Source organism: Macrotis lagotis, chromosome 1, assembly GCF_037893015.1.
Source record: "Macrotis lagotis isolate mMagLag1 chromosome 1, bilby.v1.9.chrom.fasta, whole genome shotgun sequence".
Lineage (NCBI taxonomy): Eukaryota > Metazoa > Chordata > Mammalia > Peramelemorphia > Peramelidae > Macrotis > Macrotis lagotis.
The window spans coordinates 42,409,557-42,437,440 of NC_133658.1; the positions used below are offsets into that span (position 1 = coordinate 42,409,557).

The 27,884-nt window shown below is 37.9% G+C and overlaps 1 protein-coding gene across 12 annotated transcripts in view; it reads left to right on the forward strand.

Moving 5' to 3' along the window:
- The window catches only part of HYDIN (HYDIN axonemal central pair apparatus protein), a 509,309-nt gene that overhangs the window by 123,574 nt on the left and 357,851 nt on the right, over nt 1-27,884 (forward strand). For all 12 annotated transcript variants that reach the window (XM_074199124.1, XM_074199133.1, XM_074199118.1 and 9 more), the window contains 3 exons: nt 2,925-3,050; nt 7,888-8,007; nt 12,729-12,863. In XM_074199124.1, the coding sequence (XP_074055225.1) occupies nt 2,925-3,050; nt 7,888-8,007; nt 12,729-12,863 (381 nt within the window). The remainder of the gene's footprint in view (nt 1-2,924; nt 3,051-7,887; nt 8,008-12,728; nt 12,864-27,884) is intronic.

Genomic DNA, 27,884 nt, shown 5'->3' on the forward strand with positions numbered 1-27,884 from the left:
ATGTGGATGGCATTTTCCATCACAAGCTTTGGGATTGTTTTTGGTCATTGTACTGTTGAAAAGAGATAAGTCATAGTTGACCATCATGCAGTGTTGCTGTGAATGTACACGTTATTCTGGTTCTGCTTCCTTCATTCAGCATCAGTTCATATAGGTATTTCCATGTTTTTTTTTTTCTAAAATCTGCCTGCTCATGATTTTTTATAGAACAACAGTGTTCCATCACATTCATATACCACAGTTTATTCAGCCAGTCCTCAATTGATGGACATCCCTTCAATTTCCAGTTCTTTGCTACCACAAAAAGAGCTGCTATAAATATTTTTGTACATGTGAATCCTTTTCTCTTTTTAATGATAACTTTGGGATACAGACCTAGTAATGGTATTGCAGGACCAGAGGTTAAGCCCAGTTTTATAACCCTTTGGGAAAAGTTCCATATTGTTCTCCAGAAAAGTTGGTTCAGTTCACAACTCTACCAACAATGCATTAGTGCCCCAGTTTCCCCCCATCCCCTCCAACATTTATCATTTTCCTTTTCTGTCATACTAGCCCATATGAGAGGTATGAGGTGGTACCTTAGAATTGTTTTAATTTGCAATTCTCTACTCAATAATGATTTAGAACATTTTTTTCATGACTAGATAACTTTAATTTCATCTGAAAACTACCTGTTTGTATCTTTTGATCAAATCACTTATTTTTCAATTAAAAAAAGCACAAAGTGTGTAAGATAATTTTTTATTACTTTCAGTAATCATGAATATTCACTCAACAAATATTATTATTATTATTTGATTTTTGCAAGGCAATGGTGTTAAGTGGCTTGCCCAAAGGCCACACAACTAGGTAATTATTAAGTATCTGAGGCTGAATTTGAACTCAGGTCCTCCTGACTCCAGGACTGGTGCTCTATCCACTGCACCACCTAGCTGCCCCAACAAATATTATTTAAAAACTTTTTTTCCAACAAATATTATTAATGCTCACTGTCTGTTAAGCATTGGAAAGGACCTAATGATAGCATGATGCAGTCCTTTCCCTCAGGAAAAAACAGCTACTGACCAGTGTTCTCATTCATTAGGCAGAAAATCTTATTATTCTCTGCAGGAGGAGGGTGGGGTAGGGAGGTGGATGGAATCTGTCTCAGGGTTTGAGAACAATAGGTAAGAAACAAAACCAGTTACATCTAGGGATTTATCTACTCTTGAACTCTGAGGCACTTTGAGGATGAGGAAGGCAAGATTATTTATTGCCAAAGCAAAGGAATTCTTTCAGAAGGTGGCATAAAGCAATAAGGATTATGGAACAAAGGTTAAGATAAACCAGTGCTCAACAATAAGGGAATAAGTAGTCTTTAGGATCAGAGGCCAGGGATCTGATTTGTCCCCTTTGGCCCCAGAGAGTAGGATTAGGACCAATAGATTAAAGTGAGGAAGATCTTTGACTTCACTTAAAGAAAAGCCTTCTCATAATTAAAAATGTCCAGAAAGGGATTGAGCTGCCACAGGCATTTCCTAGGCACTTTGGGTCTTCATGTATGATGCCCCCTTGTTTTGGGATGCTGTAGAATTCTTCTGATTGAGATTATAAACCTTAGTAGTTTCAGGTTCAGTTCTGTTCCATTCAGTAAACCTTAAGGAAGTTCTTCCTCTGTATAACATAGTTGTAGTGATTCAGGTATGTTAGACTCTTTGTGATCATTTGGGACCTTCTCTGTTAAAATACTTGAGTGGTTTTCCATTTCCTTTTCTAGCCCATTTCACAAATGAGGAAACTGAGACAGATTTAGATGATTTGTCTAGTAAGTATCTGAGACCAGATTTGAACTCAAGAAGAAGGGTCTTCCAAAACTCTAGTCTCCACACTCCATTCATTTCATAGAACACTTCACTAAAAGCTGAAGATGGAAAGATGAAAAACTCTACAGACTTCACCCTTTTGGGTTGGTGGGCTGGCCCCAGCTACAACACCATAATCCCCCTTTCAGTGGAAGTTTCTACTAAAGACAAGAGAGGGTGTTTGAGCATCTCAGAAATAATAATTACATTCCAGAAACAATAATTAAAAAATCAATAGCGATTATAAACATGAATTTTTCATTGTTTCTGACTAAGAGAGAAGCTGAGTTAATTTGGTTAGATTTATTCAAGTAATGGGTTTCATTTTTGCATTTTTAGTTGGTCAACAAATGTTTGAATATTTTTGTGTGAGCCAGGTCCTGGGGATGCAAAGAAATGCAAAAAAGTCCTTGCTCCAATGGAGTTAACATTCTAATGAGGGGAAAGAGCATGGAAAAACTATGTACAAGATACATATGGTGCAACAGAAACCAGTTTCATGAGGATGGCTTTAGCAGTAGAGAATGTTGCTGCTTGTTGAGGCAATTAATTTAATCAATTTGAAAGATGTGTTAAGTGTAGGTCAGAGAAGTTGCTGGAACAATGTCTTTTCACAGGAGATTGGATGGTGTCTATATGGATTTTTATTAAAAAAAATCAAATTCATATATGAAATACCAAATCAACTTAGCCCTTCCTATTTCATGCTCTTTGTTTTTCTCCTGTCTTGTCAACACATTTTGCAGCTTTTTATGGCCTGTTGAGTGGAGTCCTGAGCATGTGGCTCTCTCCCTGTGATTTCCAGGCTTTCCCTTCATAATCATAATTAAATTTTAAGAGGGGGAAAATAAAAAGAAAAAATCCCACATGCCATTTCATATTACCCTGTAAGGACCTCATAAGTGCATGAGGATTTTCTTTTCTATAATTTATTTTAAATATTTCATTAGAAGAATGCACTGGAGTCTTAAGATGATCCCGATGGCTGCCAACAAATTATTCATGATGGGCCCTTGAACAAGAAAAATCTTTCTCCGTGTAGTCATTTGTGGCCCTTTAATAAGTAGGTCTTTTTCATTCCAGCCCAGCCCCTCTGAATTCCTGAAGGAGATGTCCCTCTCCACAGAAGAGCGTCTGTCTTCCACTAGAGTGATGTGCCGGCCACAGGTCACTGAGCTTTTAGATATGGGAGAAACCACTCATCAAAAGGTAGCTCACTGCTTCTTGGTGCCCTGTATTCTCTATTTTTTTCTTTTACTTCCTATTTTGTTTATTTTTGGGGGGGGGAGTATGTGGGGTTAAGTGACTTGTTCAGGGTCACATAGCAAGCCCAAATTTGAACTTGTGTCTTCCTGACTTCCTGACCCAGTATTCTACCCATTGCACCCCCTAGCTTCCCTTTAAATGCACTTTTTATACTTTTCAGTATATCACAGAGGTCCCTGGCACCATTATGTGTGGTTTCAGGATCAAGGTAGAGAATTACATTAGTCACACCCAATGAAGCATTCTTGTTGTCTGGTGAAAAGATGATCCTTTGAGACCAAGGGAAAAGAAAGATTGATATCAATATATAGTTCCTTTCTCCTCAATCCAGATTCCATATTCATAAAGAAGTTTTTGAGTGCTAAAAAATATAGTGCCTTTTAATTCTTTTCCAAACCTCAATTTTGAAGAAAAAAAATTGAGGCCAACAAAGGACAAAATCACATAAGATGAGAACTAAGAATAGATCAGCGGAAAAGATGACATCAAACCCTAATCTAAGTAGACAGCAGGAACAGTGGGACATAGAAAACTCAAGATTAGTTGAGCCAAGGGCAGAAACATATGGTTAGATGGGACTTTACACCCTCTAAAAACATTCCCAATTTTTTTTTCTTCTGAATTCCAGTCCTGAATTAGGAATTGATTGGTGGGCATCTCTCCCTGGATGTCCAAATGAAACTATTGTGTTTTTCTGTACATCTGTCTTCCTTCCATATGCCATTATTTCTTTTGTGAACGTCATTATACTTCCAGCTTCCAGCTCTGGCATCACCCTTGTCCGCCATCTGTGAGGGCAGCAGGTGTATAGACGGGTCAATCTGAAGAGGGAGGAGAGGAACTGGGAGTGCAGGGGACATAGCTTGGGTGCCTTCTGAAGAGGTAGGCTGGACTGGAGACCACAGTCAGGAGAGAGGGCCTCAGGGGGGGGAGGGATTCTTGTAATATATTCTTTATGAACCCTTTTCCAGCCTTTCTATTGTTAGGGCTCTTTCTCCTAGAAATCACTTCTCTTTGACATGGACTTTTTAAAAAGTCTTTGTCTCATTTCATTTTTCACTGAATCTATTTAATTTTTTTCCTGACTCCTTCAATTAAAAAAGAAAAACAATTCTTGTAACACATATGCAAGTCAAACACATTCCTGAATGGGCCATGTCCAAAACATCTCCTTTCAGTCTTGTCCTGAGTTTGCCACTCTGTGCCAGTGGGTTGGGCAACATGTTTCATCATCAGTCCTTTGTCTTGTACAGAAAAAGTGAGTTTTATGAGAACAAGGATGATTCCAGTTTCCTTTGCTCTCCAGGGCCTCAAACTGTGACACAGAGAAGAGACATAAATTTGTGGGAAGCCTTTGGGTCTATTTCTTCACAGTGACCAAATGCCCAGAACTAGACCTTTGAAACCCAAGGCAAAAGGAGGCAAAGCTGCACCTTCCTGAGCCTGCCCTTTTGGCAGCTGTTTCCAGCTGCTAAGGAGATAAAGTGAAGCCCTTTGCAAATTGAAGTTGCCCCAATACAGTTTCCAAATGAATAGGGAAAGACATTTTATTTTCAGTCAACTCTTAGGCATCATGTGGGCTGAACAAGTAAAACAAAACCTTCTTTCAACACATCTTCATGCCCCTAATTTAAAAACTTGGATTTTCAAAGAGGAAATGGATATGCAGCTGAGCCACAGCATTTATTATCTATTGTGAGCTGAACCCAGGAGCAATGTTGGGAGGGAGAATTACAAAGGAAGATGGGGTTCCTATTGTTGAGAAGTTTATAGCCAAGCATATTTCTCAGGTTCTATTATCTGAGCAATGTTAACATTATTCTTTGCCCTAAAGAAAAGACAATTTATTTGAACATATAAGGAAAAAGTTCATAAAATGACTTTTGAAAATGTGTGTATCATGGATCCCTTGGGCCCAAGCCTTGGGTGAAGGCTTTAGATTCTTTTCTCAGAATCATATTTATAAAGGCACATAAGAAAATATATAGGGAAACAAAAGAACCCAATTAGATTGAAATTTAGTTATCAAATGGAGATATAAAAAGCTTGCCAACTTCAGTTTGAGAGCCACTCCTGTAAAGGTTAATTAATCCAAATTACTTAAGCTAAAAGTTATTTCTCCCAAACACTTAATCCATTCAGATTTAATAACCATTCTAGAGAATGATCATTGCAAAGCTATGGATGGACCTGTCCCAAATTTGTCCTGGCCATTTTTATCAGACACATGTTGAAGGAATTCTAAATGAGATTATTAGAAGAGAATATGACCCAAGATGAGGGAAGGCCTCTGGGAAATTAAGAGGTGGCAGCATGGACTACCCTAGTATTTGTGCTCAAGTTAGAGATGGTTACTTGGATTTCTTTAAAGCATTATCATGAACCAATCACCCATTTAGTATTTTTGGTTGAAAGTAGGGTAAATAAAATGACTTTGTGGGGAAAGATGTCTGGAAATGTGATAGATGGTGCAGTGGATAGAGCAACAACCTTGGAGGTAGGAGGACCTGAGTTCAAATTCAGTTACTTACTAGCTGCGTGACCCTAGACAAGTCACTGAACCCCCATTACCTCCAAACAAGAATGAGAACAACTAACCATCAACATGGTAGCTTCCTTGGGTAAGTGACTTGACCTTCTCCCTACTGTGACTTCTTTGCCAGTATAAGTGTGAGGATACCTTTCAGGGCTACTCTTTGTAATAATGGACACAACTGGTTTCTTGAAGCTATTTATGAAAACAAACAGTTATGATTAAAGCCAGTAAAAAACGGGAGTCCAAAATGTTTGTTAATTTGTTCTTGTTTGAACAGATGAAAATTCTTCAAAAGAGGCATATAAGCAGGAGTTACAGGAACTAGGGATGGTTGGCTTGGAGGAGAGAAGACTTGGAGCCTGTGGTTGTATAGAGATGGCTTCGGACTTTCTCCTGACGCCAGAGGACAGAAAGAGGAGCAATTGTTATCGTGCTGTTTAGTTGTTTTTCAAGTCTGTTTGACTCTTTGTGACTCCAATTGAAATTTTCTAGGCAAAGGTACTGAAGGGGTTGGCCATTTCCTTCTCCAGCTCATAGTATAGATGAGGAAACTGAGACAAATAGGAGGAACTGACTTGTGCAGGGTCACGCAACTAGGAAGTATCTGAGGCAAGATCTGAACTTAGGTCTTCCTCACGCCAGGCCTGGTGCTCTATCCATTAGGACAACACTTTATGTACCACTAATAATCAGAGCCATGAACAAATGGATGAAGTAGATTCACTAAAATCTAGTGAGGGAAGACCAGATAGGCCCCTTGTCATGAATGCTCCAGAGATTACTGTTGGCCTCCAAAGTGCCTTCCAGTCCTGAGACTCTGTGACATGTGGATGGAATAAACATAGCTGACGACCCTTCCTTCTCATTAACCTTTGAAAACAAGCACACACATAGAAGCATGCACACATATGCACATATATACATACCTATACATACACACTACATAGGAACGCATAAGTAACATAGATGGTATGTAGGCCTTCTTGGGGGATCAACTTCCCTTTTACTCTGAACCCCTAGAATGTGAGTGCTTCACCAATTAGGAGGCTGCTGTCAAGGCTAAGGCAAGAGATGTTCATTTCCATTTTGACCTTTTTCTGCCCCCTTGGAAATTTCTTCCTAGTCCAGTCTCCCCAGCAGCCTGTCTCCCTGGTCCTAAAATCACTATTGGAATACGAATAATACCTTAAGAAACTCCTTCCATCTATCCATCCCTCATTCCATCCCTCCCTCCATCCCTTCATCCCTCCTGCTATCCCATCCTATCCATCCATCCATCCATTCAATTTCCTTACTTGACTGTTTTGTTTCTCCTGTCTTATCAATACTAGTATTGACCATGGTGTCATATCATGTGGTTCCACACCCTATTTCTTAGACAGTGCCATAGTATTATTCTCCATGTAATTCTACACTTCTGATTGACTGTACATTCAGCCACTGTACTGTTCATTGTGAGATGGCTTTGGTTTCCATGGTCTCTCCTGTTGCCCTAGCAACAGTTGTTTCTTCTGGAAGAGGTGAGCAAAGTCAAGGACCTTTTACTTCTTTGGTGCCTTGAAGGTCTTCTCTTTCAGTTTCTATGGGGCCAAGCAGAAGGAAACTTCTATTTTCTTCCTTGCCTTGGTTTGGAGCATGATAACTCTTGTTCATTCACAGTCTGCTTATAACCTTGAAACTGGAAACAGGGAAAAGAGAGATGATTGTATTCACTGTCCTAGCCTTTAATTTGAAGGAGTTTTCCAGTGTTTTCTTTTTGTAAGGGATTCATTTATTCTCATCCCTCTGTAGTAATTTAAGGATTTTTAAGTCAGTAAATTTACCTGCTAGTTCTCACTACTAATGTGTATGGTGTTAAACTGGTTCTCTATTATCAAATGTCCTCTCTGAATGTCTCTTAAAAGTTTAACCTAAATACTTTTCAGAGGTCTCCTCATAGTGTGGAAATGATCCTGGATTCCTGAGGTATGGCAGGGTCTAATAAGTCAGACTTGGTGATGGAATGAATTTTTAAAATTTTTTTGGTAATCAAGCACTCATTAAGTTTTCAATTGTCCAAGACTGCTTACCAAGATGGAGTTGGGTCATGGTCAGGGCCAATGGAGGCAGGACCCTCCATTTCTAATCTTTGGTTTCTTAAAGTATTGGCTGCAGTCTGAGTTTTGGGAAAGAACAATAAAATTTTCTTTCTTTATCCTGGTATTGGGTATATCTAATAATTTTGGGGTATCTTTACTTTTTCAGTATTCAACAATTGACCTGGATCAGTCATTATTCCAGCCCTTCCCATCAGAGATTGTTTTTCAGAATTATAATGCCTGTGAAGTCTATGAAGTACCACTGATTCTTAGGAACAATGACAAAGTAAGTCCTCTCAATTAGGCATCTCATTCTTTCCAGCCCATGTAATGAATATTGAAACTAGGTTGGGTTTATATTTGGTAGGCCCAGGAAAAAAGTATGAGTACTATATGTTTTAATTGGTATTAAGGCAAGGTGATCTAGGTTGGGTTTATATTTGGTAGGTCCAGGAAATGAGTAATAAATGTAATTGTTATGAAGACTGAGTGATCTAGTACCATTTTATAGAGTCTTTAATATAATCAGTTGGGTTGGATTTTTATTTGCAACCCTGGAGGAATAACTAATAGAGTTTATGAAAAATGTAAATTGGAGAGTCCTTATATTTCCTTTAATTAGAGTTTCCAACTATATTTGACAGATCATGGAGAAAGTAAGAGACTATTATGTTCTGCAAAATCTAATGTTTTTATGAAGAAAAAAACCAGTTCTATCTTTCACTTTTTCTTAAATAAGTTTACCCACACATCTCTTACTCTAACCTCCCTCCATTGCAGATATTCTTCAAACTTTGTCTCTAAGCAGGGGCTCTAAATCTAATGTCTGTAAATTTATTCTTTTTTAATTTTGATAATTGGCATTTCAGATGATCGACTTCCTTTATAACTCTGCATTTTATTTTATACATTTGAAAATAGGCTTCCAAGAAAGGGTCCATAGATTTCATCAGATTGTCTCAGGAAGCCAGGACATAAAATGGTTAAGAGGCCCTGGTCTGTAGCCAGCCAAAGAAGGCTCTTTTGTACTACATGGGTTATACATCCTGGGGTTTAGTCTAACCCTTACTTTCTCTTTCTTTTTTTCTTTCTTTCTTTCTTTCTTTCTTTCTTTCTTTCTTTCTTTCTTTCTTTCTTTCTTTCTTTCTTTCTTTCTTTCTTCCTTCCTTCCTTCCTTCCCTTCTTTCTTTCTTTCTTTCTTTCTTTCTTCCTTCCTTCCTTTCTTTCTTCCTTCCTTCCTTCCTTCCTTCCTTCCTTTTTTTAGAAAGCTGCTTCCTTCCCAAGCTTGCTTTATTTTTTGTTTTGTTTTATTTTATTTTTGTCTTGTTTGCTTAACATATTTTAATAACATTCATCTTTTGAAAGAAGAATCAGAACCAAAGGGAAAATCCACAAGAAAGAAAAAAACAAAAAACAAATTTAAAAAAGTGAAAATGATATGCTTTGATCTACATTCAGACTCCATAGTTTTTTCCTCTGAATGTGGTCTTTTAGAATTGTCCTTGATTACTGAATTGCTGAGAAGATCCTAGCTGATCATCACACAGTGTTGCTGATGCTACACAGTGTTCTCCTTGTTTTGTTTCACTTAGCATCAGTCCATGTAAGTCTTTCCAGGTTTTTCTGAAATCTGCCTCATCATTTCTTATAGAACAAAAGTGTTCCATCATATTCATCAGCCACAACTTGTCCAGCCAGTCCCCAAATGAAGGGTATTCCTTCAATTTCCAAATCTTTGCCACCACAACAAGAGCTGCTATAAATAGTTTTGTGCATATGGGTCTTTTCCCCCTTTTTATGATCTTTTTGGCATACCGACCCAGTAGTGGCAATGCACACTTTTATAGCCCTTTGGGCGTAGTTCCAAATTGCTCTCCAGAACGGCTGGATACTTTGCCTTTTTTAGAGTCAAATTAGACAGTATTTCAAAAGAAAATATGAAATGTCCCTCGGCGCTTCATGACACCTGGAAGAAAAGCTACAAAGAATAGAACAAGGTCAGTGTGAAGAAGTGTGAAAAGTAATGAGTGAAAAAAAAGCATCGGAAAGATGCAGAAGTTTAGGTGTCAAGGCAGATGGGAACATTTGTAAGATGCTAAGAGCATTGGGTGAGAAGAGAAGGAATTTATATATAAGGATATGAGAGAACAAAATGAAGACTATACAAAAAGCTAAGAGCATCAAGATTTACAGACATATCTGGTGCAATAATTCATTAAAAGAGTCAGTGAGGCCTCTCAGAGATCAATGGGGTAATTTAGTGGCAGAAAAGGTAGACTCGGCAGAAAAGAGTAGATTTAATTCTTTGCTGCAGCGTTAGCAAGGGAAGATAATAGGGCTAAGACTAAAAGAGCAACTTTGAGAGGAAAAAGATACTGCAAGGAGTTCAGGGTCACATCTGTAAGCAGTAGTTACGCTACAAAATGCAAATGAAATCTTTATCCTTCCAGTGAAATATCTCTTTTTGGGGTTTCCCAACTAGTTCAGTTTCTGTTAAGCAAGCATATTGACTTAATTACTATATTTGAATATTTCTACATTTGATTCATCATCAAAATCTATCCATCTATCTAAAATATGTACCCATCATCCATCTCTCTATCTGTCTGTCCATCCATCTATCTAAATATCTATCTTTCATCTTGAGCTAATTTCTACTTCTGCCTTATGTATCCTAAGGCCTTGTGAAAAGGGACTAGCACATTTTAATTTGTTGGATTCTGGTTGAGAATTAGGAGTCCAGGGTTCTGGGAATAACTGTATGACTTTAGGTCAATCCCTTCCCTTCTTTGGGTCTTGGATGCCTTCTTTGAGAAATAAATGTGAAGGTTGTACTATATGATCTATAAGACCTAATCCAGCTATACAAATCTGTGAGTTTTACAATTCCCCTCCCCAATTGTGAGGATAAATGGATATGTGAACCCTATAATCTAGAAAAGGTGCTTATTCCAATTACTACTCCCACCGATGAGTTTCAGGTCCACATGCCAGAAAGGAGCCGGGGTGACTCTAAGGTCCCTAGCTTGAGCATTTCTCCCCATTATTTTTGGTAGTTAGTCTTCTTGATTCCAGGGCCAGTGCTCTATCCACTGCGCCACCTAAGATGCCCCTTTAATTAAATGTTAAAGAGATTATTTACTAGAATGGTATAGTATGAACAATGGGTGTAAAACAGCACCTACTGCCCCCCCAGACTTTGAGTTCTGGGGGAAGTGGACTCCAGAGTAGAGCACTCTTATGGTAAAAGATTGATATACAATATTTTGTGACTGGAAGTCCTTTTCTTCCTTTTGTGGGGGTACTCAATAAGTTTTTCTTAGGTATTGTGTAATTTCTTTATTGAACTCCTTAATAGAGTTATGAATCTGCCCTTGGCTCCTGGTATAGACTCCACTATTGGTTGATGTGATGATGCTGATAGGATGGGAAGTACAACATTTTCCAGACCCTTTGATTCTTTCAAAGTCCTATTCTGTTTGGAGGTGGGAAGTGAAAAGAGGAAATGACCAAGGCCAAAACCAAGACTTCTCTTCAGGGGAAATTCCAACCTCTGGAATAATACTGCTTCTAAAGTAGCTTGACAATTTTTAGATGATCTCTGGACTGTGACCATGTTTCCTTGAACTCTCTATAAACTTTCCTTTCCACTATATCATTTCAGTACCATCAGGTATGTCTAGCAATTAATTTAAGGCCTATAAACCAGAGAGATTTCTTGAGAGTGATCACTTAGGTATTTTATTACTTATTCTTAAATGGCATATTGTTGTGTATTTGTTTAAGTCGTATCTGATTCTTTGTGACCTCATTTGTGGTTTTCTTGGCAAAGATACTGAAGCGGTTTGCCATTTGCTTCTTCAGCTCATTTTACAGAGAAAGAAACTGAGGTAAATAGGTTAAGTGACTTGCCCGGGGTCATACAACTGGTAAGTCTCTGAGGCAGAATTTCAATTCATGTTTTTCTGAATCCAGAATCTGGGCTTTATCCACTGCTGCACTTAGCCTCCCTTAAATGCCATAGGATGATTTGTTTGGATCAGTCTATCAATCCCATCCTTACAGGTATATGTTCAATAATGATAGAGAACTTCTAGTCAACTTAGCTTGGGATGAGCTGTGTTGCATGATCTTTGAGGCTTCACATTTTCTTTTGTTCATATTTTATCTGATCACATTCCTGTAATTTTCAAAATACTATGTATTAAAAGAATTCCAATTCTGAAAGGTAAGGAATCCAGGTAAAATCCTGCTTTTGACTAGTTATGAGACTTCTATGTTTGATGTTAATAGTGGTTGGTGACTATCTTGAACTTGTCCTGAAGTATTTTGGTTAAGTCCACCTCCCCTTTACTTTAACATAAGTCTATAGTCTTTGTGTATAGGATTTTGTAGACTCTGAACTCACTGAGGGCAGGGATGGTTTTATTTGGATCTCTGTAGCTGCAGAACATAGCACAGTGTCTGCCACATAGCAAAGACTTAATGAAATGTTGGTTTGTGAATTTTATCCCATGGATAATAATCTCTATTTAACCAATTAGGGTTGAGATTGTGACACGTCTATCAATTGTACTCTCTTCCTAAAATACTCTATGGTCAAGGATGGGTATGATACGGAGATATTCTTTCTTATGATGCTACTGCCAAGAATTTGTGAATGAGTGATGTCATTCACTCATGCTTACAGAATGAAGTTAGCATTCTAGGGACTGACCTGAAAAACCTGACTCACCGTATGTCAGAGCCATTGGCTATTAGAGGAGGAGGACATCTTAGATCATTTCTATCACCCTCTCATTTTATCATTGAGAACTATGACATGAAATTGGTTGTTTGAGGGTCACAATCTAAGGGATACAATAGGAAACTCCCTTGGTGAGTGATTGAGCAAAGACAAAGAGACTCTTCTGAATTCAGCCTATGCTCATCCTCATTCTCATTTTCCATTCTTTTTCCTCATATAGCTCAGAGTTGCTCAATTTGTCATTTATGTTTTCCCTGCAGATTCCAAGACTGGTAAAAATTGTTGAGGAAAGTTCCCCTTACTTCAAAGTCATCAGCCCCAATGATATTTGTAATAAAGTAGCCCCAGGGGTGCCGTCTACCTTCCGGATCCTTTTCACTCCAGAGGAGAACAAGGTAACAACCTGTTCCAATCATTCAAGAAGCTGATACATTTGTGATTAGGTCATTCTTACTAGTAGAATGGAAATGGAAAAATAATAGGTAATTATTATTTATAGAGTGCTTTAAGATTTACAAAATGCCTTAAATATATTATCATCTTTGGTCTTTATAACAATTCTGTATCCTGGTTGCTGCTGTTTAGCCCTGTTTTATAAGTTTTACCAAGACCCATAGATAATAGGTGATTTGGCTATAGACACACAGTTAATACATTTTTCAGGCAGGATTTATCCCAAGACCACCATGCTATCTATCCACTGTGCCACCCGACTGCCTTTAAAATAAAAGCTACGTAATTTTTTAAAGACTATTTTTCTTTTTTAGAAAGATTTTATTTATTTTGAGTTTTACAATTTCCCCCCTTCTTGCTTCCCTCCCCCCACCCCCCACAGAAGGCAGTCTGTTGGTCTTTACATTGTTTCCATGGTATACATTTATCTCAGTTGAATGTGATGAGAGAGAAATCATATTCTTTTTTTTCTCTTTTTTTAATGAATGATTTTATTTGAGTTTTACAATTCCCCCCCCATCTTACTTCCCTCCCCCCTCCCCTCCCATGGAAATCAATCTGTCAGTCTTTAATTTGTTTCCATGTTGCACATTGATCCAAATTGAGTGTGATGAGAGAGAAATCATATCCTTAAGGAAGAAACAAAAAGTCTAAGAGATAACAAGATCAGACAATAAGATATCTGTTTTTTCCCCCTAAATGAAAGGAAATAGTCCTTGAACTTTGTTCAAACTCCATGGCTCTTTATCTGGATACAGATGGTATTCTCCATTGCAGATACTCCAAAATTGTCCCTGATTGTTGCCCTGTTGGTATGAGCAAGTCCATCAAGGTTGATCATCACCCCCATGTTGCTGTTAGGGTTTTCTGGTTCTGCTCATCTCACTCAGCATCAGTTCATGCAAATCCCTCCAGGCTTCCCTGAATTCCCCTCCCTTTTGGTTTCTAATAGTATAATAGTGTTCCTTGACATACATATACCACAGTTTGCTAAGCCATTCCCCAATTGAAGGACATTTACTTGATTTTCAATTCTTTGCCACCACAAACAGGGCCGCTATGAATATTCTTGTACAAGTGATGTTTTTACTTTTTCATCATCTCTTCAGGGTATAAGACCCAGTAGTGGTATTGCTGGATCATTTTTGTTGCCCTTTGGGTGTAGTTCCAAATTTCTCTCTAGAAAGGTTGGATGAGTTCACAGCTCCACTAACAGTGTAATAGTGTCCCAGATTTCCCATAACCCTTCCAACAATGATCATTATCCTTTCTGGTGATATTGGCCAGTCTGAGAGGTGTGAGGTGGTACCTCAGAAAAGCTTTAATTTGTATTTCTCTAATAATTAATGACAGAGCAATTTTTCATATGGCTATGGATTGCTTTGATCTCATCTGTAAATTGCCTTTGCATATCCTTTGACCACTTGTCAATTGGGGAATGGCTTTTTAAAAAAATATGACTCAGTTCTCTGTATATTTTAGAGATGAGTCCTTTGTCAGAATCATTAGTTGTAAAGATTGTTTCCCAACTTACTACATTTCTTTTGATCTTGGTTACAGTGGTTTTATCTTTTAATTTAATGTAACTGAAATCATCTAGTTTGTTTTTGGTGATGTTCTCTATCTCTCTTACTTAGTCATAAAACTGCTGAGAAATCATATTCTTAAGGAAGAAAAATAAAGTATAAGAGATAGCAAAATTACATAATAAGATAACAGGTTTTTTTTTTCCTAAATTGAAGGTAATAGTCTTTGTTCTTTGTTCAAACTCCACAATTCTTTCTCTGGATACAGATGGTATTCTCCATTGCAGAGAGCTCAAAATTGCCCCTGGTTTTTTCACTGATGGAATGAGCAAATCCATCAAGGTTGATCATTACCCCCATGTTGCTGTTAAGGTGTACTGTGTTATTTCTGGTTCTACTTATCTTGCTCAGCATCAGTTCATGCAAATCCTTCCAGGCTTTCCTGAATTCCCATCCCTCCTGGTTTCTAATAGAACAATAGTGTTCCATGACATACATAAACCACAGTTTGTTAAGCCATTCCCCAACTGAAGGACATTCACTTAATTTTTAATTCTTTGCCACCACAAATAGGGCTGCTATGAATATTTTTGTACAAATGATGTTTTTATTCTTTTGCATCATCTCTTCAGGGTGTAGACCCAGTAGTGGTATTGCTGGACCAAAGGGTATGCACATTTTTGTTGCCCTTTGGGCATAATTACAAATTGCTCTCCAGAAAGGTGGGATGAGTTCACAGCTCCACCAACAATATATTAGTGTCCCAGATTTCCCACATCCCTTCCAACAATGATCACTGTCCTTTCTAGTAATATTGGCCAGTCTGAGAGGTGTGAGACGGTATCTCAGAGATGCTTTAATTTTCATTTCTCTAATAAATAATGATTTAGAGAAATTTTTCATATGACTATGGATCACTTTGATTTCCTCAGCTGTAAATTGCCTTTGCATATCCTTTGATCATTTGTTAAATTATTTTTCTAAGGAAAGAAGCTTTGAGAACTCATGTGTTTGAGTTTCTCAACTCTGCAAATTTTGATCTCTTAATTTTTTTCTTAATTTTTTATTTAAAAAGTGTATTTAATTATAGGGAGACTACTCAGCTGGCAATAACAAAATCAGAGAAGGGAGATACTCTCCTTTTGATTTATAAATATTAAATTTAAAAATGAAATAATTATTAAACACACTGAAGACTCAGCTTGATTTTTATCTCATTCTGTTCAGAAATCAGCATCTTCAAGGTGTTATAAATTTTAAATGATATTTTGATAAACTGTAAATTGTAAGACATGTGAAGCCATTAATTTTGGGAAGACTAACCTAATTCATGTTATGTAGAATCCTAGTCTAGAAAGGAACAGTGAGCATGAACTCTCTATTCTAGAACCAGGATGATAATGACCTTTATCCTGGTATAGTGGAAAGAAGACCGCAGTTGGAGACAGGACACTGATTGGTTTTATGAACTCTATGATTTTGGGTAAATCTATTCATATTTCATGTATTCATTTGTTTTGGATTCAAAATGTCAAACTTAAAGGCAGTGAGACAGACTAGAGAATCATTTGGAATCCCTTCCAGTGCCAAGATCTGTGAGTCTATAAAATACTCTGTCCCAAGTACATTATAATTAAAGAACATTTATTTAACTCCAATATACATGTTTTCAGTGTAGTACTCCCCCTCATACCCAGGCAGCCATCTCATATGACAAAGAATATATTTAAAAGACAAAAAGAGGAAAAAATTGGGATAATTGATCAATATTTCAAAAAAGGTCAGAAAAAATGCAATATATCAAACCATAGTCCAATGATTCTTAAATATCTTTCTTCAGTCTGATTTCTATGTCAGCTGTTTTTGATATGAGATAACTTAAATCTTTTATTTTTCAGTATTATGACATTTATTATTTCTTATTATCTCATGAACTTATTGGCTTCTATTTGGCCCATTCTAATTTTTAAAAGTCTATCACTTGAAAGGCTCTCAAAATATATAGAGACCTATGGGCAGAAATCAAAGTCATGAGAACAGGTAGAAACACTTATTCCTGCCATCCAGTCTGCTGCTAAAATTTTCTAAAGGTGCTTTCAGCTTTTCATGAGCTTATTCAACAATATTTTTATTTTTTATTCAACTACATTTTATTTAATTACATTTTTATTCAATCATAAAATATAATGCTTTTATCTACTTTGCACAATGGTCTATAGAAATTGGACCTAAAATGGTTTGTTATATAGTTCAGTTGTGTCTGACTCTTTGTGACTCCATTTGGAGTTTACTTGGCAGAGATAGTGGAGTGCTTTGCTATTTCCTTTCCAGCTTATTTTACAGATGAGGAAACTGAGGCAGACAAGGTTAAGTGACTTGCCCAAGGTCATAAGCTAGTGTTAAGTGTCTGAGGCTGGATTTGAACTCAGGTCCTCCTGACTCAAGGGCCAGTGCTCTATCCACAGCCCCACTTAGTCTAGGGACTAGTAAGAATAAGGTTGCTGGTGGCCATAGTTGATGTTGAATTCAAATCTGGCCTCAGACACTTATGAACCATGAGACTCTGGGTGAGTTACTTTAATCTCTGACTGCCTCAGTTTCCTCATCTGTAAAATGAGGATAATAGCAGCACCTCCCCTCAGGGTTGTTGATCAAATGAGGTCATATCTGTAGCATTGCTTGGTGATGGCTAATTAATAAAGGTGGTTTTTTTCCTATTCTACCTTCACCCTTGTAGTTGGGTGATAGTAAGGAATCATAGATTTAGAACTTGAGATATGACTTAAATATGGCCATATGAGCGATGGAAAGGAAAAGAAGATGGTAAATGGCTATCTTCCCAGCTTTCTCCCTCCCCAACTCTTTAAGGATGCAGAAAAAGTATGCGTTGACCTATTGTCTAGTTCCAGGTCTGTTGTCCAGGAGAACAAATAGAAAAGGAGCATCTTTTTTTTTTCCAGGTCACTTAGCTTAGTTCTGGATATTTATAAAATTAGTAATAATAATGCTAACAATAGAGCCCCTCTCCCTATAGTCCTTGATATTCTGAGTCATATCTTTATTTCCCAAATTGGTCTAGACCCATAATTCTAAATAGGACCAAGATAGATGAATATAGCTACATTGTTTGTTTTCTTAAAAAACAAAACAAACATTCTTTTCTCCAAGGCACCATATATAAGACCTGTCAATGAACTGGGAGGCACTTGAGATACAGTTGGGTATTCAAAGTTATTTACAGCTTGTTCCTAAAGGAAAGTAATTGTGTGTTGTGTTTCCTGTAAGAAAGCTGAACTGGAGGAATGTGATCTTCTTCCATTATCTCTTGTGATGGAGAAAACATGCCTTTTGTTGGATAAGCATATTTCCATCATGCAGGATTAAGAACCCTCTAGAGAATTTTTTCTGCATAATTATATAGTAAATAAATAGCTGAAATGTATCTTAGTTATATTGGCACAAACTTCATAAATATGAAAAGTTAATCTTTCCATTGGGGCCCATTTCTAATGAGTAACCATAGCGGCTGCTTTGTTTACATGGTTCGGTTTTTATGGTTCTTTGTTGAGCTATGGGCATTTTTATTCCATCATGTAATTCAGTGTGCCCAAGTAGTACATATCTACTGGGAAACTTTTGATTTAAAAAAAACGAATTGAAAGTTTCATGTATTATTAATCTTTTCAGGTTTTTAAAAGGTACTAAAGACTATAAAGTTCCATTTCTAGGATATGAATAGGCATGAAGAGAATTGCCAAGGGAAATTTAACAGGTTTTCCTAGTTTTGAGCACATTTTAAAACTTCAGCCTCCTGGGAACACTGGTATTTTGTTAGGAAAATGAGTATCTTGTTTTCAGGAGTCCAAATTTATAATTTTGCAGGGTACATTTTCCATAAGGTTGGATTTTGATTTTCTATGTTGTCTTTTTTTCCATGTTGACACCTTCAATCCCAACTTCCGTCTTGATAAAAATAAAAGTTTATTTCCACAAACACTTATTAAGAACCTATTCTAAGGCACTATGCTTGATGCTGGGAATTCAAAGACAAAAATAGTTTACTATGATAATGAAAATAAAAGCAATAATGGTAATGCTACATTTGTACACAAAGAAGATACTATTGACTGACCATCAGAAAAAAATTTGACCTTTGAGTTATTTGTTTCCAGTAGTGATGATGGATCAGAGTGTAGGATGGGTGCCTTGGTCCACTGTCCTAGAGATCTTTGGGATTCTAGGGAACTGGGCAGGGGGTTCATAAGATTGTTGGCTTTAGCCCCCTCCCTCCTCCCAGGCTTTGCTCTCTCCCTTCCTGGATGCCAGTGTCCAATCATCAAGGTCTATATAACCACTAGCATTGGTTAACTTTTTAAATTAAAAAATTTATTTAGGTTTTAGCAAGCCAATGGGGTTAAGTGATGCCCAAGGTCACACAGCTAAGCAGTTATTAAGTGTCTGGAGGACTCAGGTCCTCTTGACTCCAGGGTCAGTGCTCTATTCACTGGGCCACCTAGCTGACCCTTTGATTAGCTTTTAAAAGGGGATGTTTACTTCAAAGAGATACTGATAAAAAAATGCAAACACTTTTCTCATATGTGTGTGTGTGTGTGTGTGTGTGTGTGTGTGTGTGTGTGTGTGTTTGTGTAGGGTTACACTCTTAATTCAAATAAAGCATTGGTCCTACCAAGTTCATGGTACCGTCTGCCATGTGAGAATCATTTTAGCTTCTGATGGGAAGAGTCACGGAGGTCACTTACTCCTTGTCCTTCAGAGTACTGATGCTGAACTGACCATCAAATCCAGATTCTGAAACTCTAGGATACCCAGATACCCTCCTGGCCTCATAAGAAGCTTAAATCCCTCTCCAGGAATGGACAAGTGTCCATTCCATAGGGTCACCTAACCTTGGAGGAGACAAGGTCTGTCCCAAGACCTTTAGGAGTCACACCACCAGAGTCTGGTTATTGCTGACTGAGGTCTTTCAAGGATGATCCCCCAAAGGGCTACTCCTAACTGAGCATAGTCCACAGATTGGAACCAGCTCTACAATCTTGCTGAAGCACTTCTGCCCCATGCCTTTATGATTCTTCCAGAAGCCATAAGCAGTGTCCTTAACTTTTCCATGCAAGGAGAGGTTAAAATAGAATCATAGATTAGATCTATTCACCCATTCTCAACCCATTTTGTACATAAGGAAACTGGGACCCAGAGAAGTAGAATGATACATTCAAGATCACATAGAATTCCGACCCAGAGCCCCCTCTCATCTGCCCTACTCTGGGGGGGGGGTGAGAGTAGAGGGGCTGATAGAATTGCCTAGAAGCACATATTTATGTTTTCTTGTTCAATTCCTCTTGTAACCAACTAGTCATTGACAAAATGGCTAACAAAGCTGAGGTACAGAATGGAGGATAACAGAGAAGTATTTTATTTTATCCATTATTTATTTTAGAAAAAATAAAAGTAAAATATTTTCAGAAAGTGTCAGTTTCTCTCCAAATGTCTAAACTAGTGGAAATAGATCTATTTTTCTTTGATCCCCTGCTGATCTTTGCTCACCCCATCCTCATTTACCCACCCCACATCTGGAGGATGAGTTATGCAAATTGCAGCATGCCACAACTTAATAAGCCAGTCCCCTTTCAATTGGATTTTCTACACCCACATTATATTAAGATGTCCAATAGGGTAATACAATTTACAATTTTTTCTGTCATCTACTAATTCAGCTTCATGGGGATTTAAATTGTCCACAATGATAACAGGTGCAATACATTTACATTGCTTTTTCTTGTCTTCTCTTTCAAAGATTACTTTGAAGATTGTGTGTAATGTTATTAATTTGATAATATTTGTGCAAGTATAATAAGCTGTGGAAATGTTAATAGTTAATGTTCAAACCACACAGCATAAATCAAGAACCTGTTTTTTTCAAAACAGGGTTCAGAGTTGGAATCCTCTTTAAATTTCCATTTTTCATATGAATGATTATAAAAAAATTTTGCTTTCATAGTAAATTAACTTTCCCCACATTTTAAAAAAAGCATATCATGGTAGGTCTAGTCTAGGATTTAGGACTCCTGTTGAAGCTTCTTTTGTTTTCTTAAAAAATAGATCGATTTGTTTTATTTTGAGACTTCCTGAGACTTCTGACAATGCCTCACCAAAGTCCATTCCCTGGCTGCAGTTAAAGCTTAATCCTTTTCTCCAATCACCAGATAAATATTGGGCTTAAACTGGATGGCATTTGAAATCAGACACTTCTAGAATTATAGAATATCAGACTTGAAGGGACCTCAGAGACCATGCATCTAACCTAATCCCATCTTTAATACCTCTGGTTTCTTCTCGCTACCTCCTAGCTCAGAGCTCTCCTTTTTTGGATATTCTTGATTGGATCCTGCCATTTCCCCAATCATATGATTCCTCCCTTTCCCTGTTAAATTCTTAGAGCAGTCTGCCTCTACTGTTTTGGTTGCCTGACCACATACTCATTCCTTAACCCCTTGTAATCTGGCTTCTGACCTATCCACTCGACTGAAACGGTTGTGTCAAAGAATGCCAGCTTAATTGCTAAATCTGAGAGACTCCTTAGACCTTTCCATCCTGTGCTTTTAGACATTCACCCCATCATCCGAGAGACTTGATTTCCTTGGCACAGTTCTCTTCTCCTTACTATAAGATGGTTATAACTTTTCTTGTGTCATGGGCCCTCCCCTCCCTACCATGACAATTTGGTGGTCTACAGACCCCTTCTCAGAATGTTTTAAAATAATGAAGGAAATACTAAATTTTGGTTAGAAGTTAGTGAAACTAGAGATGTAACTTTTTCCACATTCAAGTGCATTGATCACCACCCCACTTTGAAACTCCCCAGGTCTGGTTGTTTTTCTAAAGTTCTGTCCGTCCAGAATATGCTTTTCTCTCTCTTCTCTTCTCTTCTCTTCTCTTCTCTTCTCTTCTCTTCTCTTCTCTTCTCTTCTCTTCTCTTCTCTTCTCTTCTCTTCTCTTCTCTTCTCTTCTCTTCTCTTCTCCTCTCCCCTCCCCTCCCCTCCCCTCTCCTCTCCTCTCCTCCCCTCCCCTCCCCTCCCCTCCCCTCCCCTCCCCTCCCCTCCCCTCCCCTCCTCTCCTCTCTTCTCTTCTCTTCTCTTCTCTTCTCTTCTCTTCTCTTCTCTTCTCTTCTCTCTCTCTCTCTCTCTCTCTCTCTCTCTCTCTCTCTCTCTCTCTCTCTAGTTTTTTCAAGGTAATGGGGTTAAATGGCTTGCCCAAGGCCACACAGTTAGGTAATTATAAGTGTCTGAGGTCAGATTTGAATTCAGGTACTTCTGATTCCAGGGATGGTGCTCTATCCACTGCGCCACCTAGCTGCCCCTCTCCTCTCTTTCTTTATGGTCATTTTAGTTATTATCAAATCAGTTATCTCCTTTATGCATGGGAACCCCTAGACTGTATATTCAGCTCTAATATTTTTCCTAAATTTCAATCACCAGTCCAATATCATGTGTTTTGGGCATACTTTGAGTTTTCTGTCTGTTCCTCCTTTATCTCTTTCAGCTGTCTCTGAAATCTATTCTTCATCCTTATTTCTACCTCTCTATCTTTTCCTCTCTTCCTTGTCTGTCCTGGCTTCATTTCCCTCCTCCTGTAGTCTTAAGCCTATAGTTCAATGGTTCATCTTGTACCCTTGGATCTCTTGTCTGCTTCTCTACCTTGTCCTGGTGCTGCTATGTCTTGCCAGAACCAAACGTGGGGTCCTCCTCACATTCCACTTTCATTATTTCTGCTTGAAGGCAGTTGGCTGCTATTGGAGAAAGTGATAAATTGGGCTATTAGATTATCCAACACAACTGGGTCCCCACTGCTGCTAGCAGTCCTATTATCCTTCCATGATTGACAATAAAATAATCTTCAGAGAAGTTGTTTCAGAATTCTCTTCTTTTCCTCAGGCCTCCTATAGCCCCTTCATCTTCTCAGAGAGAACCTAACCTCCTGTCCTCCTGAGAAAATCAAGGTCACCTGAAAAAAGCTAATTCTTCTCCCCTCCTTTGTACCTCAAACCCCCTCCACCTCATCCCCTGTTATCTCTTCCTCTCTTGCTTAGTTTCTAAACAAAAGATAGTTCTTACCAGCCATAGTGTTGAAAGTTTTGATACCAACCCTTCATATTTGCTTCACAAGTTTGTCTCTTTAATCATGTCCCTTTTCTCATTCTCGGTCTCTTCTTATCTACTAGTTTCTTTCTTGTGTTTTACATATACATCCAGGTCCCCCTTATTCTGAAACACTCCTCCTATCACACAGATACCACCCAAAACCCCCAAACCTTTCCATTTGACTCTTGATATCTCTTCAGATGATTATCCCTATAATCATTTTATAAATAGACATTTACTTGACTCCATTTCACCATTCTTTCCTATTTTTATTTATCCTGAGGTTACCAATAGTTTTTAACAATCAAATTCTCTGACCCTTTCTCTTTCCTAATCCTTTCTGACCTTGAGGCATTTAATACTGTTAACCAATCCCATCTTTCTAGATATCTTTTTTCCCTTTGGGTCCCACATTGTTGCATTCCACTGGTTCACCTTCCTTTCATAATGAATCTCATTATTCATCCATACATATGTCTTTTGAGGTATTTTTTTAGGCAATGGGGTTAAGTGACTTGCCCAAGGTCATATAGCTAGGTAATTATTAAGTGTCTGAGGCTGGATTTGAACTTAGGGCCTGTGCTGTATCTACTGAGCCACCTTGTGCTATGTCTTCTGTATGGATGTCCCAGTCAAGACTATTCTGGGCCTTCTTTTTTCTCTTCTAACATGAAAATGCTCTCTCCCATTTACTGCAGGGTTTCTTGTTTCCTGGACCTCACTTGGCAATCTACCAAAGTTTATGGACTCCTTCTCAGAATAACCTTTTTAAATAACTGAAGAAAATTCTAAGTTTCAGTTAGAGGTTGGTGAATCTTTTGAATAGCATCAGTTCCCAAGGGTTAACTTAACATCATCTTTATTTGAATGATGACTAAATCTATACAGCATTTCCACCTAAATGCTCCATCAGCATTTCAAATTCAGCTTGTCCAAAATGGAACTCAACTAAAATTGTACTCTTTACAGCTACCAACTCTCGCTTAATTGCTGTATCGGACGGCCTCTTTTCTGTCCTTACCCTATTTGACTTTTCTGTAGCATGTATTCAGATTGGTATCATTCAAAGTTATAATTATGTAGAATGTAGTAATGGGTTCCAATGGAACTGTGCTATTTGAATTCAAATGATGCAACCACTTAGAGGGATTTATTATTCTCACTTAAAGGGACTTAATTGTATCGACCGTTTTCTTCTCCTGAGTAGTCTCTTCTTCCGTGGCTGTGACCCTTCTCCCTCCTGGTTTCTTCCTACCTATTTAGCCATTTCTTTTCGGTCTCTCCTTTGCCATTTCATCATTCATGTTTCATCTGCTAACTATGAAAAATTCTTTAAGGCTCTGTCTTGTGACTTGCTTCTTTCTCTGCATTAGATCTTTTCTCAATGATGTAAGCAATTCTTAGGGATTCAATAATCATCTCTTGCTCTGACATCAAGATCTAGAGTTCCATACCTGAAATAACCACTTGGATGGATATCCAGTCGGCATTTCAAATTCAACATATTCAAAACTAAATTTATCATCTTCTCTGCAAAGCCAACCCTCTCTGAAATCCCTTGTTTTAGTAGAGAAACCCACTCTTCCATACAGGTACTGAATTTTGCAACTGAGGAGTCACGCCTTGACTCTCGCTCACTCCCTATGTCTAACCAGTCTTTTGGACTCCACTTCCACAGCATCTGTTCTATACATACATATATAAACACACACGCACACACACATACACACACACACCCCACCTTCCAATCCCAATCCCAATATATACATCTCCTCTCTCCTCATATAGCCCCCCAACCTGGGTATAAACCCTCATCACCTCCCATCTGCATTAGGTTTGTCTCCCTGCTTTGTCTGCCCCTTGTCATTACTTAACTCAGTTGCCAAAGTGATTTTCATCAAGGTCCAGGTCTAACCATCCTCCACTCAGTAAACGATCTTTCTATTATTTCCAGGATCATAAAGAAATGTTCTGTTTTCTCTTTAAAACCCTTCCCAACCTGACCCCTTTCACTTCTCTTTCACAATCCATGATACTGAGTAAGCCACAGTGTTTTTTCATCCCAAACCTTGAGTGAGAGTGCTGGATAATCTAGTACACAGTATATAAAGGCAGGAGGTTGGCTTTGGAGCTAGGAAAACCTGCATCCAAATCATGCTTCCAACACTTGACAAATGTATAACCTAGATTTCTTTCTTTTTTTTTAAATTCCTAATAATCTAAGCTAACCAGCCTTGATAGAGGAGCTCCTTCACCTCACCCCATACCAATTCAGTCCCAGATTCATCCCTGGTAGATCTTGAACGAAGTTATTTAGGTCTGTGTTAGTCATAGACTCTGGAAGGGACCCTGGAGACCACCAAGTCTACATCCCCCATCCCCATTTTTGCAGATGAAGAAACTGAAGCACAGAGTAATTGAGTGATCTGGCTAGGGTCACACAGCCAGTAAGTGACAGAAGCAAGTCCTCAGGACAATTTATTCTGGAAGGTGGGGGAGGTAAAAGGATGGATCTGGACTAGCTTTTATCTTTGCTAGTCACAGACAATTGAATTAATTGCAGTTGGTAGACACCTTGTCCTATTTGTCATTTCAAAGAATGTCATTTGGTCATGTTTTTCTCCCCTTCCTTTATGCACTGGCCTGGGACCAAACCTGTGATTCTGTTGTACAGTTCAGGTTGACTGAGTTTTTCACAACTCTTCTCTATTTCACAACCTACAGGTTTTCCACTTGATAAAAACCCCATAGACCCCAAGGACAGACCAAAATTACACCTGAGAGCCCTGTTATATAAGACATGATGCTCAAATGTAGCAATTCACATTATCAGCTCTCATAATAAATGGCGGGAGGAAGAGAACTAAATAATTAAATACTAGGGCTATTTGATTACCTGACTCTCTGAATGCACAGAAATAAAATTCATTAACTGGAATATTTGCTTGTCTTGCAAACTAGACAATCTTTCCTGAATTAATAATAAACCATTAGAATAATATATAATGTCACGTTATATAATCTCATATAATCATATTAAATATATAAACTCAGAGCCTGGAATACTTTTCTTTAAATGGCTGTTTAAAAAGCTTTCCTTGGGGTTCTTTCATTTATGGATGTTTGGTTTGATTTTGACAAAAGAATCTATCAGATCAAACTTCAATTTTTTTTCATTCCAAATCTGAAATATATTTGACAAATACCCCTGAAGGATTTTTATTTAGTTCCTCAACTGCTATCTGGTATCCATTTATATGTGCTCTAATTTTCCCTTTTCATTATCAGCTGACCTAAGCCTAATGAATTCAGTGTCCACTGTTGTCATTCCTTTCCCCTCAAATCTTGGTAATGGTTTTCAAATATATTATAAGGACCATTCATTAATATTTTTGCAACCACAATATGCTAGACACTGTCCAGTTCATAGAAAATAATGTTTGAATAATGGTGCACTTTAATTTTAGAGTAAATAGAATTTAGTAAAAATATTTAAAAATGGAGAATACTTTGAGTATAGTCTTAACTAATGGCCATGTCTACTATCTAGGGATGTTCACCAGCAAGATGCCAGCCACAGGGTGATGAATTCTTTGACTAGAGTGACCTGAGAAACAGATATAAAAACACAATCCATAATCCAAACAGCTACAAAAACCTAATCCATAGCCAAAACATTTGAGTGTTTGAAATTGACGTGCTACAAAAACTAGGGATGGAACTTTTTTTAAAAGGATAATCTCATTTATCTGTTGATTTAGGTCATATCATCTGCAGGGTTCTCCAGGATCAGACATAGTCAGTGAATCCTGGGATTCTTTTGAACCCGACTTTACCTTGAGAGAACAAACTAACCCTTGGGGCTATTGTAGATTTGCTGGGAGCCTCCATCCTCACACAGGAATATTTAATCATATCCTGGAGGCAATAGTCAGTAATACCTGTGGAGAGAAAAAGCTAAGAATAGCCAAAATCATTGTGGGCCTCGGTTTGGTTGGCTGGATTTGATGTCTGCCTTTTTAGGGGAAGAGAGAATGGAAGGAGAGCCCTGGAGAGGAGACTGAGCATCAGCCTAATAGAGGAATAAAACTCTACAGTCCCAGCTTCCCCCTTTCCAGCAGACTCACCTTCACTCTCATCTAGGATGCTCACCAGGGGAGAAGGCTGGGGTTGGCAGTGATGCAGAGCAGTCTTTGAAGAGTTGTTTCCGTCTTGTTCCCAAGAGACTAAAATTTGTGAAACTGGATTGTCGATAAAAGTATCTTAGTTATAACACAAAACAAAGCTTGAAAATGAGTTTACTAAAGAGCAAATATCCTCACTTACTCCCGATGAACTAATTGTGTAAGGTTTTTGATTCTATTAAGATGCTGGAAATTGGAAACCTTATTACTGTTATTTAATTTTTTATCTCTCTGAAAAATGCATTTTCCTGGGGGGCTGAAAATAGCTTTTATTATGCTTAGCCATGGTGAGATGTTGCCTCTAGACTTTTAAGATTGGGAACTCCAGGAGATGTATATGAATTTTATTTCATCTTTCTATCTTGGTGATAGTCTCTTGTCCATAGTAGATGGGGGAAGGGAACAAGCATGCATTTCTTAAGCACATCCCATGTTTTTTTTAAACAACCTTCAAAGTGGTTACTATTATTAATTACTATGATTAACCTTAATTTTATAATTAAGGAGATCCAGACAGGCAGAGGTCAACTGACTTCCCGGGGGGTCACACAGCTACTGTGTGAATTTGAACTCAGCATTGTCTCCCTTGCATAACTAGCAGCAAGGTTTTGCTTAATAAATGTTTAATTGAATTAATATGACAGTTTTTAAAAAATCTTGAGACTGCATTAGCAATTTTCTTCAGAAAACTAGATATTGATTTTTTCCAACTCAAATCATTAATTTTGATTTAAGAATTTTTTTCAATGAACAAAAATCTATTTTTTTTCTTTTTTCTCCCTTCCCACCCATATCCTCTCATTGGGGGAAAGCCCCCCGACAATGAAACAAAGGGAAACAAAGCCCCCCCCTCTAACAAGTGTGTTTAGTTGAACAAAACACATTCCTGCTTTAGTTGTGTCCCCAAAATAAAAATCTGTGCCTCATTGGGCATCTCATTCCACGTCAGGGTAAGAGGCTTTATCATGTGTCCCCTGGAATCATAGTTGGCCACTGCCTCCATCAAGACACTTAGATCTTTCAAAGTTATTTGTCTTTACGATGCTGTTATTGTATAACTGCAAAACATGAATTTTGAAGGAAAGACTTTATCCTGT